At 45.7% G+C, this 14,804-nt stretch overlaps 1 protein-coding gene and 1 long non-coding RNA gene across 3 annotated transcripts; one reads left to right on the top strand and one right to left on the bottom strand.

Annotated features, from left to right (window-relative positions):
• Positions 1-875: 875 nt before the first annotated feature.
• On the bottom strand, positions 876-4,212 carry UBB (ubiquitin B). 2 transcript variants are annotated; one of them, XM_082201811.1, is made up of 2 exons: positions 4,058-4,212; positions 876-2,862 (listed from the first exon to the last, which is right to left on the bottom strand). In XM_082201811.1, the coding sequence occupies exon 2, from the start codon at positions 2,853-2,855 to the stop codon at positions 1,026-1,028; it is 1,830 nt and encodes a 609-aa protein (XP_082057937.1). In that variant the 5' UTR covers positions 2,856-2,862; positions 4,058-4,212; the 3' UTR covers positions 876-1,025. The 2 variants fall into 2 exon arrangements, with proteins under 2 accessions (XP_082057937.1, XP_082057938.1); XM_082201812.1 differs by lacking the exon at positions 4,058-4,212 and adding an exon at positions 3,816-3,899.
• A 141-nt stretch (positions 4,213-4,353) lies between these two features.
• LOC309520328 lies at positions 4,354-6,500 on the top strand. The gene is made up of 2 exons (XR_014214200.1): positions 4,354-4,602; positions 5,910-6,500. It is a non-coding gene; the product is annotated as an uncharacterized lncRNA (long non-coding RNA).
• Positions 6,501-14,804: the final 8,304 nt, after the last annotated feature.

Here is a 14,804-nt window from a genome sequence, read left to right as displayed (position 1 = left end):
TTTCACACACAAAGTTTGACAGAGTGCCCTCCATTGTGACCCAAAATGGATTATTGAACCCTGAAATACCTTTTCAAGATGATGCTCTAGAAGTGTGTTGTGAATGGTTGGGTCTTTAACCACAGCAGGTATTACCTACCAGAGCAGCCAAATTTGTTTAGGATGGGAACTGCTGTATCGAGTGTGTTATTACTGGAGCTATTTTTAAAGGACCTTATCAATTGCATGTGCAAGCCCTTAATGCTAAATGGTACATTACATACCATTTTAGATCAAAGCCTCCGGGGTTACTTATCACTCTCAGTTCTTTCTGCATCTTTAAATAAAGATGAAAACAAGCAACTTCCAAGCATAAACAAAACATTTGAGTGGCACCAAAGTAAAGAAAAGCAGTGCCCCTAGTTTTGTCCTTGCCAGCATTGTAGAAAGCTCAAGCCACTAAGGTGACTAAAATATAATTGCCAGAAGTCATAGAATCATAGAGTTGGAAGAGACCACAAGGGCCATCGAGTCCAACCCCCTGCCAAGCAGGAAACATGGCAGTTGGAGCTACAGTTTAATCAGTTTGAGCACTCTAGACTCCCAAGTTTCAGATTCTGTATTCTAAGCTTACACCTGTTTTAACATGGCAAAAAGTCTTGTGCTGTGACTTCCATCATTGCAGTTATACCTCATGACATGTTTGGTATCAGTTTATTTAGGATTAAGTTGCAGAATCCATGTCAACTTGCACTTAATTTTGGTATCCCTTGCTATATGTTACCTTTGATTTCTTTCCCAGAACCTTGCAGTTACGCACAACACCTACAGTGTAAAAAAACTGGGAGAAAAGTATTCTTGAACACCATATTTAATCATTCATGAGAACTACAAAGTAATGTGCAACAAAAACTTTTATTTAGCATTTACACCAGCAGTCCAGCAGTTACTTAAACTTTTATTTACCTTACAATATTAAGACATTAAACAGCTACAGTGCAAACAAATGCTATTGGCAACTTGCAAATAAAGAGTTCAGTTAACACCTAAAAGCCACCTCTCAGACGCAGCACAAGATGGAGGGTGGATTCTTTCTGGATGTTGTAGTCAGACAGGGTGCGGCCATCTTCCAGCTGCTTCCCGGCAAAGATCAGCCTCTGCTGGTCAGGAGGAATGCCTTCTTTGTCCTGGATTTTAGCTTTCACATTCTCAATGGTGTCGCTGGGCTCCACTTCCAGGGTGATGGTCTTGCCAGTCAGAGTCTTGACAAAGATCTGCATACCTCCCCTCAGACGCAGCACAAGATGGAGGGTGGATTCTTTCTGGATGTTGTAGTCGGACAGCGTGCGGCCATCTTCCAGCTGCTTCCCGGCAAAGATCAGCCTCTGCTGGTCAGGGGGAATGCCTTCTTTGTCCTGGATCTTAGCTTTCACGTTCTCAATGGTGTCGCTGGGCTCCACCTCCAGGGTGATGGTCTTCCCGGTGAGTGTCTTGACGAAGATCTGCATACCTCCCCTCAGACGCAGCACAAGATGGAGGGTGGATTCTTTCTGGATGTTGTAGTCGGACAGCGTGCGGCCATCTTCCAGCTGCTTCCCGGCAAAGATCAGCCTCTGCTGGTCGGGAGGAATGCCTTCTTTGTCCTGGATCTTAGCTTTCACGTTCTCAATGGTGTCGCTGGGCTCCACCTCCAGGGTGATGGTCTTCCCGGTGAGTGTCTTGACAAAGATCTGCATGCCTCCTCTCAGACGCAGCACAAGATGGAGGGTGGATTCTTTCTGGATGTTGTAGTCGGACAGCGTGCGGCCATCTTCCAGCTGCTTTCCGGCAAAGATCAGCCTCTGCTGGTCGGGAGGAATGCCTTCTTTGTCCTGGATCTTAGCTTTCACGTTCTCAATTGTGTCGCTGGGCTCCACCTCCAGGGTGATGGTCTTCCCGGTGAGTGTCTTGACAAAGATCTGCATGCCTCCCCTCAGACGCAGCACAAGATGGAGGGTGGATTCTTTCTGGATGTTGTAGTCAGACAGGGTGCGGCCATCTTCCAGCTGCTTCCCGGCAAAGATCAGCCTCTGCTGGTCAGGGGGAATGCCTTCTTTGTCCTGGATTTTAGCTTTCACATTCTCGATGGTGTCGCTGGGCTCCACCTCCAGGGTGATGGTCTTGCCAGTCAGAGTCTTGACAAAGATCTGCATGCCTCCTCTCAGACGCAGCACAAGATGGAGGGTGGATTCTTTCTGGATGTTGTAGTCGGACAGCGTGCGGCCATCTTCCAGCTGCTTTCCGGCAAAGATCAGCCTCTGCTGGTCGGGAGGAATGCCTTCTTTGTCCTGGATCTTAGCTTTCACGTTCTCAATGGTGTCGCTGGGCTCCACTTCCAGGGTGATGGTCTTCCCGGTGAGTGTCTTGACGAAGATCTGCATGCCTCCCCTCAGACGCAGCACAAGATGGAGGGTGGATTCCTTCTGGATGTTGTAGTCAGACAGGGTGCGGCCATCTTCCAGCTGCTTCCCGGCAAAGATAAGCCTCTGCTGGTCGGGAGGAATGCCTTCTTTGTCCTGGATCTTAGCTTTCACGTTCTCAATGGTGTCGCTGGGCTCCACTTCCAGGGTGATGGTCTTCCCGGTGAGTGTCTTGACGAAGATCTGCATGCCTCCCCTCAGACGCAGCACAAGATGGAGGGTGGATTCCTTCTGGATGTTGTAGTCAGACAGGGTGCGGCCATCTTCCAGCTGCTTCCCGGCAAAGATAAGCCTCTGCTGGTCAGGGGGAATGCCTTCTTTGTCCTGGATTTTAGCTTTCACATTCTCAATGGTGTCACTGGGCTCCACCTCCAGGGTGATGGTCTTGCCAGTCAGAGTCTTGACAAAGATCTGCATTTTTTATCTGCAATAATAAGACATTATGAATAACTCATTATACTTCAGCACCTTCCCATTTCAGCAATGCAGAAGTTATCCAATAACCAGAAACACTAAAAGCCTGTGAGGTTTTTAACACCCATCAGAACCAATATGAGTATACTGTCAAATAAGTTTCCAACCCTTTTCATATTGTAACAGCAATTAACAGAGATACAATGGAATTGTCTCCCATGCATCTACAAGCAGAAAAAGGAGGGGGAAATGGCAAGCCTAGTCAAGCTAAGCACTATTTGATATCCTCAAATACTACACACTAAGGTCAGAAGGGGGGGGGGAACCCTCACTACAAAACGACCAAGGAGCTGAGCTGGATGACCTTTTGAAGCCCCCCTTTAACCAATTCAGTGATCTCAGACTTGTTCCCCCCACTATGCTTTTGCTCATAAACATACATACTATGCATGCGCTTTCCCAAGCCACCCCCCTTTTTTGCTTTAATACTTTACATCCCATTTCCCCTTATTAGAACTGACTCAAAGGCAGCTCATTGCTACAAACAATACCAATATAACGCCAGCCCATCACATGCCAAATCTTTTTGTAATTATGACGCACTTTCCCGGAATGATTTGCATTGCACTTTTGGGGGGAGGTGTGAAGAAGAACTACCCAGGACTCCTAAAATTAGCCCCGTAGGTTTCTGGCAACCGACTCTCTTCATCCCCGTTTTTTAAAAAATAAGCACCGAGTTTGCTTCTTTGTGCTGCATACTTGGGAGCATTTTTACTATATTCCTATGTATCTGCGTCAGCTGAGGCTCCCGCTTATACGGTTCCCCACCCATTTGAAACGCGCGTCTTCCGACCGCCACGATACGCTTCTGCCCGCTTCTTTGTGAGGACCTCCATTACAGCACAATAAAATGAATTTATTGGGGTGGGGGGTGAGGGCGGGTCTCGGTTTATTCCTTTTTACCTCACGGGCGCAGAAAGCGCCGCGCTCGCCCCTCAGGCGCGCCTCCCGCCACGAAGCCACCCCATCTCCCCTCTGGTCAGGGCTGCGCAGGGAGACCCTCGCCGAGCCCCCTCCGCCGCCCCCCCCCACGTCGCCGGGCAGCGCCTCGCCACAATGGAGGCCGGTGACGCCACACCCCGGAGGCGCCGCCACGTCGCTCGAAAGGCCGCCTCTTTTCCCAACCACCCTCTCCGCCGTCTTACCAATGTGCTACGACCGCTTCAACTAGGAAAAACGAATCCCGACCGTCGCTTCCGTTGACAAAATCTCTCCAACCTCTCCTTTCGTCAATGACAGCGCCGAATATGTCCGCTTCGCTTCCGCCCTCTGGTATTTATCGACCTCTGTGACTTATCGCTCCTCCTTCTGAGCGACGTTCTAGTCTCCTTCCGCTAAAAAAAATAGTCCGGCGATAAACGGTAATGAGAGCCACTTCTCCGTTCCCGGTGTGTCCCCCGCTATTTGAAAGGAAGGAAAAATGAAAACGGAGAAAGACGTTGTGGTCTCTTTGTTACGACACGCGATAAAACGAGTTGTGCGAGCTGCGGAGGGATATACAAGAGCAGGTGAAGAGACTCTGCGCAATTTCGGCCGGCCGTTGAAGAGAGGCGGGATTAAATCGGAGGCTCGGTGGCGATTGGTGCGAAGGGAGGAACCATGCGATCGCTGATTGGCTCTCGGGTAGGAAAGCTCTGGAAGGATCTGGAGAAAGGAAGGGAGGTGTTTTTCCTCCGTGTGTTTCTAATGAGTAAGTCTTCGCTGATTGGTGCAGGGTGAGGTCACCCTCGTTGCTAAGGCCCCTCCGCCTCAGCGAAGCAGATTTCGAGAAGTGGGGTGGGAGGAAAGTGAATGCGGGCTGTTGTGCGCATGCGGGGAAGGAAGGGCGGGGGGACGGCGAACGGAGGCTGGTGGGGGATGGGCATCTTCGTGGGTGGGGGAGGGGTCTCCTGAGGGGGAATTAATATTAAAACTGAAAAATCAAGATGATAAAACCAAAATACATATAAAACACATAAAATACATATAGAACAACAGAGAAGAGAGAATGCTTTCATTCTCTCACAAATGGGGCCTCTCCTCTTTGAGGGAAAAATTGGCTCCCCCTCAGAAACCTTCACCATTTTAAAAGAATTGGTTATGTAATTAACTGAGGCGTTTTTTTTCCTGTTCTTCAGTCCCAGAAGGAGAGGTGCCAATTATAACCTCGCTATGTTTGAAAATCTATTTGTTTCTTGTCATACAATTTTTTTTTTTTAAATTTCATATTTTCCCATTATGAGATAGTCTCCAAGCAGAAAATTTGAGGGGGGGGAAAATAAATTAAAAACACTGCAAGCATTATCATTGGTGAACAAAACTGGAAGGAACGGGGAAGCAGGGTCAAAAAAGGAAAATAAAAAAGCCCGGGGGGGGGGAAGAATTGCCACTAACCAGCAAGCCAGGTCTGTTGAACAAAATACTTGAATAGTATCACCAAAATATGCCCCGTAAGTCAGGTTTTGTAAAATGGAGTCACTCGTGCCCAGCAGAACTTCTCCCCTCATACATTTTAAAAGTGGGGGGTACATATTTCCATACTGAGTTATCCCCCAAAGTCTTCATAGAAAATGTTAAAAGGATAACCCATATTTATGTATTAAGCTATTTATCGTGTTGACCCATCTAGCCACATATGAGGTGCTTGTTCCTGGGAGACAATTCTGTTTGTCTCCTTGCTGCAAACCGTTCCATGTTTTTGTCAATGGAGTTGCTGGCATCAAAACAATAGTTGTGCAAAGTTGTCTTTATTATTGTTACTATTATTATTATTACTTTATATCCTGCCCATCTGGCTGGGTTTCCCAGTCTTTACATAGGGAGTATCCAGCAGTTGGTCTCAGAGTAGACCCATTGAAATCAATGGAGTGAATTTAGCCATGTCCGTCAGTTTCAGTGGGTCTACTCTAAATATTGCTTACTTGGGTTCAACGCACCCCCAAGTTATTACGTAGCGATGAAAACAGTGCTCAGCATTTGAAACTCAAGCTGGTGTTTTCTCTTTTTGGGTTTCGACAGGAAACAATGTTCCAGTCCCTGAAGCCGTTTCCTCTTCTGAGCTCGCCTGAAATTAATACTTTGTTCTGCCAGATGGGAATCGCGCTGAGTACCTTGAAACGGGGTCACACAACCAGTTTCTCTCTTCTTCCCCTGCCTAGGATTAGCAGGCAAGAGGCACCCTGAATTTTGCAACTTAATAGCATATGCATGTTATTTCCTGTAGCACTTCCTGTAAAAAAAGAAAAAGAAGAAAAGAGGTATCCAGGAGAAAACAGAGTGGATACATATTTTAAGAGGATTGGATACAAAATAAGTTTGATATGGCTGGCTTGTTGTGTTCATTATTTATTTGCTTTTAAAGCCTTTACCAAAACCCGACCTTTCCTTGTAGAAACCTACTTTATAGCGGCTGACCTCAGATTAATAAAATGCAATAAAGAAACAAAGAAAAAGAAACGCAGTAGTAAAAACGTTGTGAATACAGTGAGGGGGGAAAGTATTTGATCCCCTGCTAAATTTGCCTGTTTGCCCTCTGACGAAGAAATGACCAGTCCATAATTTTAATGGTAGGTTTATTGTAGCTGTGAGAGACAGAATAACAACAGGAAAGCCACCCAGAAGACAAAAGTTAGAGACTGATGTGCATTAGAATGAGTGAAATAAATATTTGATCCCCTATCAACCAGCTAGATGTCAGGCTACCTGGTATTTTCACTGTATATAATGAGCTGAGATTAGAAGCACCTGATGCAAGGGAAAGGTTTTACCTGTCATCCCAGTTTGTTACCTGTACAAAAGACACCTGTCGACAAAAGCAATCAATCCAGAAAAACAGAATGAATTTGCTGCAGCCCCTTCACAATTTCTGGGCTGCCCACAGTTTAAAAAAAAACCCCACAATTTGCTTAAAATGTCTTGGTGAGTTTAAAAAAGGAGTTTAAAAAACTTCACTTGCCCCCTCAAAAAGGAAATCAATAAAAATATATTCTTCTGCTTTTTATAAGGGTGAACTCATTGAATCAGACAATTCTATGCTACTTGCAGGGACGCGGGTGGCGCTGTGGGTAAAAGCCTCAGCACCTAGGGCTTGCCGATCGAAAGGTCGGCGGTTCGAATCCCCGCTGCGGGGTGCGCTCCCGTTGCTTGGTCCCAGCGCCTGCCAACCTAGCAGTTCGAAAGCACCCCCGGGTGCAAGTAGATAAATAGGGACCGCTTACTGGCGGGAAGGTAAACGGCGTTTCCGTGTGATGCGCTGGCTCGCCAGATGCAGTTTTGTCACGCTGGCCACGTGACCCGGAAGTGTCTCCGGACAGCGCTGGCCCCCGACCTCTTAAGTGAGATGGGCGCACAACCCTAGAGACTGTCAAGACTGGCCTGTACGGGCAGGGGTACCTTTACCTTTACCTTTTATGCTACTTGCATTGCTTCTTCGTCAAAGCATACTTCTGTGTAACATTGAGAGTCTCACAGATGTCACGGATCTAATACATATTCCATTCTCTTTGAAGACCAAAGCAATGTGCAAATGGGGATAAATAAGCTTTTTTTAATGCCTTAGAAATCTGTTTCCCACCCATCTAAAACAATTGCTGAACATCCAAAAAGAGGAAGAATTCTGTGTTGCTTAGAAGCTTTCAGAATGCATTGCGAAACTGGTGGGGTGATGGTACTAATAAACATAATACTTTATTGACCAGATGTCCCCAGTTCCACAAATCTGTCCCCGGACAAATTCGTCCCCAGAAATGTCCCCAGATTTGCAACGCATCATATGGCGACTTCCGGAGAGGAAAAATGGTGGGCACCATGGCAGCAAGCAGCTCTTGAAGCCAGCCAGAGTCAACTGCGCTACCAGGCTGGCTCTGTGCTGAGACTGTCGCTGCCACCGCCACCGCCGAAGGGGAACTGGGGACGTCTGGCGGTACAGATCTCCTGCCCCCTCCCCCCTTTGTATTGACTGATCGGGGGAGGCTCGGGAGTTGTGGGCAGCTGGCCGTTGCCCAGTTTTTTTAAAACTCTGTGCATTTATGTTTCACAGGGTGTGAAATAAAATAATGATAATAATAATGTTTATACCCCGCCCTCCCCAGCCAGGGAGCCAGGGATGGGCTCAGGGCAGCTAACACCAAATATGATTTACAGTGGTACCTCGGGTTACATATTCTTCAGGTTACATACACTTCAGGTTACAGACTCCGCTAACCCAGAAATAGTGCTTCAGGTTAAGAACTTTGCTTCAGGATGAGAACAGAAATCGTGCGGCAGCAGGAGGCCCCATTAGCTAAAGTGATGCTTCAGGTTAAGAACAGTTTCAGGTTAAGAACAGACCTCCAGAACAAATTAAGTACTTAATGCGAGGTACCACTGTACAATAAAACGTAATGGGAAAAACAGACAACAACAACAAACAAACAGTTAATTAAAATGCGGCTTAAGAAGGGCTTTGCACCTTGACTGGCAGAGAAACCGCACCCCTTGTGCCCCTCCTGGGCAACGGCCACCCGCCCCCGACTCCCGAGCCTCTCCCAATCTATCAAAACAAAGGGGGAAGGGGGCAGAAGATCGGGGAAGGCTCGGGAGTCACGGGTGGGCAGTGCGCTGTTGCCCAGTTTTTTTAAAAACTCTGTGCGTTTATGTTTCACAGGGTGCAAAAGAAGGGCTTTGCACCTTTATACAATATGCATGTGTGCTTGGGCCCAGGGTCTTTTGCCTCACCATCCCCACTACTGACTCCCTGTTGCTACTCTGCTTCCAAAAAAAAAAATAGTGTCCCCAGATTCATTTAAAAAAATCTGGTACCCATATGTTAATCTTGGGTCAGTTTGTGTTCCACAACATGTTTACGGGCATAGCTTGTGCCATATCATGGGGTAACTCCAGAATGTAGACCATTGACCCTGGAAAGCCTTTGAAACATGTTTCCTTTTAAATGCTATCCTGAGAATTCTGGGTGACTCAGTGCTTAACGAGTACCAGCTGATGGCAACATATCTATCGTTGCTGGGCTGGCAAAAACCACAAATAAATCCAGATCTTATGACCTCCTTGATCCTTTCAGTGCATTTGGATTTCCCAGAAAAACTGAGGGCAGGCAAGAACTAGGTCACCAGGCAACATTATGAAAGCATCTATTATTTGGAAAGAGGGCTGTGTGTGTTTGCATAGATTTATACACAAGTCACAAGGCGATCATCAGGGTGCATGCAGAATCTCCCACTGCTGATTTAGGAGAGTTTACACACACACACACACACACACACTGCCTGCACAGTCGGAAACCAAGGGTATGTTGTGCTGTTGTTTTCTGAAAAAAGGAATTAAAAGAGTGCTCGGGAAACAACCCAATTTCATGGTTTGCTGTTCAGACAAAGAAAGCTAGATTGAAGGTGGCAGGGGGAGGAGTGTTTCAGGAACGCTTCTCAGCATAATCTGCCTGGTTTGTGTCTCTTGACTTCAAACAGGACAGATAACGTTTGAACTGGCATCACATTCATCATCCATGATAACCCAACTTGTATGGATCACAGAAATGCTCGTGTTCCCTTCAGCACAAATGACAACATCCTTGCTTTAGATTATGTTGTTCTCTTCCTGATGACAGTTTTGCTCTCCTTGCAAATAATAATAATAATAATAATAATAATAATAATAATAATAATAATAATAATCTGTTACTTTTAAATGGTTTGTATGCAGTGTTAGTTAGCCATAGTCAGAGTAGGCCCATTGAAATTAATTCAAATATGTCTGTGGGTCTCCTCTGAGTATGCCTAATGTTGGATACAACCCAATATTTTTGTCGGCATTCACCCAGGTTTGTATAATCTCTGCAAGGATGGGTTAATTTCTAGAAGTGACTGGTAAATATTAACATTTCGCTACCATCACCATTTTTTCTCCAGGCCCTTGGGCATAACTCACAGGGCTGTGCATTTGTTTTCTAAGCAGCTGAAAGCTGAGTTCAGATGACCTAACAGCTTGGAAATGCTGCCTGCGAGACGAACTCTTTAACATGCTCAGACAAGTCCATCTGGGGCAGGTCTGAGTTACTGGCCCAAATGTCTGCTTCGTCAAATCAGAATTCCAGTGGTGAGCTATTTACAGTAGAACACACATAGAGAGATTGCAGAGCGACTGAACAGAGCAGCTGACATCTCAAAATGAAATGTTTTGTTGTTAAAGTGATTTGACTCCAAACAGAAATTTGATTTGAACACTACAGGATGCTTCCATGAGATAAAAATGAGACTTGTGACTTTGGACCAACATATTGGGCGGGGGGAGAATATGACAATTATCTTGTTACACAGTGGTCACACAGGGCCTGGAGAGTTCTGTGAAACCAGGAAACTTGGATAGGTGAGCCTTAGCCACCATCGATCCAACTGTTATAGGAATTCTAAGGTATTATATATATTTAGAATGTGCATAAATGTACAAGTATATAAACCACGTGTCAGGAGAGCAATCCTGAAGCTATTTTGACTCTCCAGTGACCTCAAATATTCCTCTGCAGTGAGGAAGGAAATGGGAAGGCCTCCCCATTGTCTCTTTGCTCACAAATCCTGTTTTCAGGGCATATTTGAATAGGGTGAGCCTGTGACCTGGATTCAGGAACTAAGTATTTAGCATCTCAGAAGGAATGGCCAGGCTGCCCAGGTGGAGTAATTAGCGACCATTGTCAGGTATCCTGACAGACAGGATTTCTGTTGGAGACTGCCTCCTTCTGTGATGTATGTATGATGTTTTGGAGTTACGGGGCATCTGGAAGATGCTGGAATAACTAGGCCCACTTTGGACTGATTCAGCAGCCAGGCACTTCTATGCTTCTGCTTTTCTTTAATTATATTGTTGCAGGAAACCCAGCCCCCCAATCATTCAGTTTGTACAAACACGAGACACACACACACACGACATACGCAACGTTTCTGTTATAAATTCATAGTAAATCAACCATACATTGGATCTACACTGGCCCACTTTTATTTTACTCCATGAAGGAAGGACTATCAAAGGGGGAAGGTTTGATACAGGACGGCCATAATCTCTTAACCATACCAGCACGTACGCAGGAGCCCTACCCAGTTGGCATGCCAACCTCAATGGTCCTAGACAAAAGACCATCAAGGACACAAAGAACTTGCATATGGGAGTGGATTCAACATGGACTGGAACAAAGGACAATGATCAGATCTTCCCTCTGGGGGCAGGAAAATGCCAGCTCCCCTTTGTCCCCTGGAAGTGACTCATGGGGAGGGGGAAAGGAGGAACCAGCCAGGTGACAAGACACTCAGGTTACCACCACAACTCCTCCCTCAACCCCTCCTTTCTGTGATGTGTCAATGATGTAGTCATGATGTAGTTGTGATGTAGTTCTAGGGGTGTAGTTTGGGGGATTAGTAACTAATAAAAGTTGGGGTCTTCTTTTGTTCTGGGCTTCCATTTTGTTCCACCTTGTGGCAGGTGGGAGTCCTGTCGCAACAGTCTTCAATCAAGACCAAGCCTACTGGCTGCTGTTTTGCTCTGGTATTCCTGGCTGGTGTCCTTGTTTTTTTGTCCAAGGGAGCCCTCGGATTTTTCCGTTAACAATATGTTACATTTATATACCACATTTTCCTCCAAGGAGCTCAAGGCATTGTACATGGTTCTCCCTGTCCCCAGTTTACTCTCACGCCAACAAGGTAAATTAAGCTGCGAAAGACAGTGGCTGGCCCAAGGTCACCCAGTGAGAGCTGAATGGCTGAGCAGGGATTCGAACCCTCGTCTCCAAGGTCATCGTCCAAGCACCGACAATTTTTGGCTTGTGTAGTCATCATAAATCTAAGCAGGAAGTTGAACAGACCAGAGACCGTGCCTCCTCCCATCCTGCTTTCCTTCCTCCAGCAACCAGAATCTAATCAGATCAGGGCCCAGTATCCTCCACTGGGAATGGCTCCCTGTCGAAATGCAATGGAGAGTTACACAAGATCACAGAGGGATCTTTTGCACAACCCCCCACAAACAAGAGAGGCCTTTCGTGCTGCCTGGATGCCTGTTTGGTATCCTTGCCCAGCCTGAATCACAAAACGGGCTGCTCTCCCAGAAACCTCCCTCTGCTGAGTCACTGCCACGCAAGCATGCTTGATTAAGACAGCGCCAGGCGGTGGGCAGGGGAGAACGGTACTTTTGGACTGAAACAGAGCTTATCCTTGGACGTGAACTTTGAACAACACAAGATAACTGGAGAATGTTCCACAGCTTCTAGGCTGTTCTTTCTTTTTGCCCTTTAATCCCCCTCTCTTCCCCCTTCTTCTACTAATCAGAATATTATTCTATAGCCTCTGCCAACCTGGTGCCCCCATATGCCCCAGCCCAACTTCCATCAGCCGCAACCTAGAGATCCGTAGCAACTGGAAGCAGCTGGAATAAGAGGCCAAACAGAAGACACATTGTTAGGGTTAACTGCATGAATTAGCTAGGCATGGAGCCCGTCAGCCCTATAAACTATATTTATGTGCTCTCTGTTCAAAAATATAATGGAGCCTGGACTCTGCTGCATTTAAATGTCCTTACACCAGCCGTTCTGGAGGGTTAGCCCAACCCCCCCCCACTGTTAACATTAAAGTCCCAGTGAATTTGAAGGTAGAACTGATAACAGATGTTCATACGTATTGCTCTGTTTCATGTGTTACCGGAAAAATCCGAGGGCTCCCTTAGACAAAACAAAGACACCAACCAGGATAACTTGGAGCAAAACAGCAGCCTGTAGGCTTGGCCTTTATTGAACTGTTGCAACAGGGTGTTCCGCTCACTTGCAGGAGAGAGGAAAAGACAGAGGAAAATGGTGTGCAAGGCCTTATAAAAACTTTTGAAATTCCCACCCTGTAGGTCAAGCCCACCCCCAGAAACATCATGCATACATTACAGAAAGGAGGGGTTGAGGGAGGAGTTGTGGTGGTAACCTGAGTGTCCTGTCACCTGGCTGGTTCCTCCTTTCCCCCTCCCCATGAGTCACTTCCAGGAGACAAAGGGGAGCTGGCAGTTTCCTGCCCCCAGAGGGAAGATCTGATTATTGTCCTTTGTTTCAGTCCATGCTGAATCCACTCCCATATGCAAGTTCTTTGTGATCTTGATTGTCTTTCTTTTGTCTAGGACCATCAGGGTTGGCATAGCAACTGGGCAGGGCTCCTGTGGATGTGCTGGGATGTTCTAGAGATTATGGCTGGCCTGTATCAAACCTTCCCCATTTTGTAGTCCTTCCTTCATGGAGTAAAATAAAAGTGGAACAGTGCAAATCTGATGTATGGTTCATTTTCTATGAATTTATAACAGAAGCGTAGCGTATGTAGTGTGTGAGTGTGAGTGTGTGTGAAGTTTGTACAAACTGAATGATTGGGGTGGGGGAGTTCCTGCTACACATGTGATATGTACAAATTGGGTGGGGGAGGTTTTTTAAATGTCGTTTTATAATGTATAACCGAACAGCTATAAAAACATATGGAAATTCAAAGATAAAACCCGAAACTATAAAATAGGCCCGGAAAATAACTACAGTTATATGTGAGTTAACAGAATTCAAAAGAAAAAAGTGAGCGCAAATGCTGTCTTCGCATAAAGAATATTGGCATTATCTGAGGTATGCACCAGGAGTCAATGGGAAGCTATGTCTTGGCTGGCCTGAATGGCAATGAATCATGCTTCACATGGTTGAAAAAGACGAGGTTGTCCACTAATATCATCAACCTTTGAGCTTTCCAGAGGAAGATTACCACTGTGGAGAGCAAAGTGCTGAGCTATTTATTAATCCAGGGCTCATTCTCTGATATTCTTTTTCTGGGACACCAAAGTTCTGTGTTTCTGCTCTGAGGTCTTCCTGTGTGAAACTGATGGGGGGGGGGACAGGAATGTTTTAACGTGAAACAAACCCTGTTGAGTTAAATGGGAAATAATTAAACCCCTTTCTTTGGTTTTAAACTGAATTTAACATTATCTTTTTAATTTGCCATAACCTGCCTTGGAAACTTATGGCAAAGAGCATAATAATAATAATAATAATAATAATAATAATAATAATAATAATAGAGTCCTCATGTCTACGAGTCACATGTATTGACAGCTGTGTATTCCCCTTAAGCAAATCCCGTAATGGATAAATACCCTATAGCCTGCCTGCCTTTTGGCGTCCAGTAAAGGCAGCAAGAAAGGTCACAAGAAATAGATGAGGGAGAAGATAGAAGTATTGTGTTTTTAAATGAGGACTAGAATCTTGACACTGAAAAATCAATAATGGCAGGCACGGAATTACGATACTGGGGAAGAAGGAAATGAAGGGCTGGCTGGTGAACATGTTATCTCCAGTGACCTTTCCTTCCAATACTTGACAGGAAGGCAAACCAAACAAGTCTGACCAGCTGCAGCAGCTTAGTGGAGTGTTTCAGGCCTGCATCTCTCCTGAGCAGCTCTGGGTGCGGACTGGGGTTTGTCAATACACACAGAAGGCTTTAGGTTACAGGAAAAAATGAGTCAATGTGGCATTTAACTCTTGGGATGCATTCAGACTCAGAAAACCAGAAAGCACTTATTTCTGGCCCCCTTTCCACCTGCTAGGAAACCAAATCTGGGCTTGTGATTTCAAGACGCTTTGTATTTATTTATCATTTTAGAAGCCATTCTATAGACTGAACAATCAGTGTGGCTCTATGGCCCTCCGGCAATGTACCCCTTAGGCCTTGTGTCGGCAGACTTCCAAGGAGCTCTGAGGATGTTTTCCTACATTAAGGATATAAGAACTTGGCTGCTGGATCAGACCTGCCGGATCAGGCCAACAGATCATCAAGTCTGATCCAGCAAGCTCTTCTTACGTTCTGTTATGAGAATTATAAAGTCTAAGATATAACATAAATGTTCATAAATGTACCAAGCAAACACATACAT

The sequence above is a fragment of the Podarcis vaucheri genome (assembly GCF_965113315.1).
Source record: "Podarcis vaucheri genome assembly, chromosome: 15".
Taxonomy (NCBI): domain Eukaryota; kingdom Metazoa; phylum Chordata; class Lepidosauria; order Squamata; family Lacertidae; genus Podarcis; species Podarcis vaucheri.
Note: the sequence above shows the minus strand (reverse complement) of the source record. Positions and strands in the feature narration are given on the sequence as shown.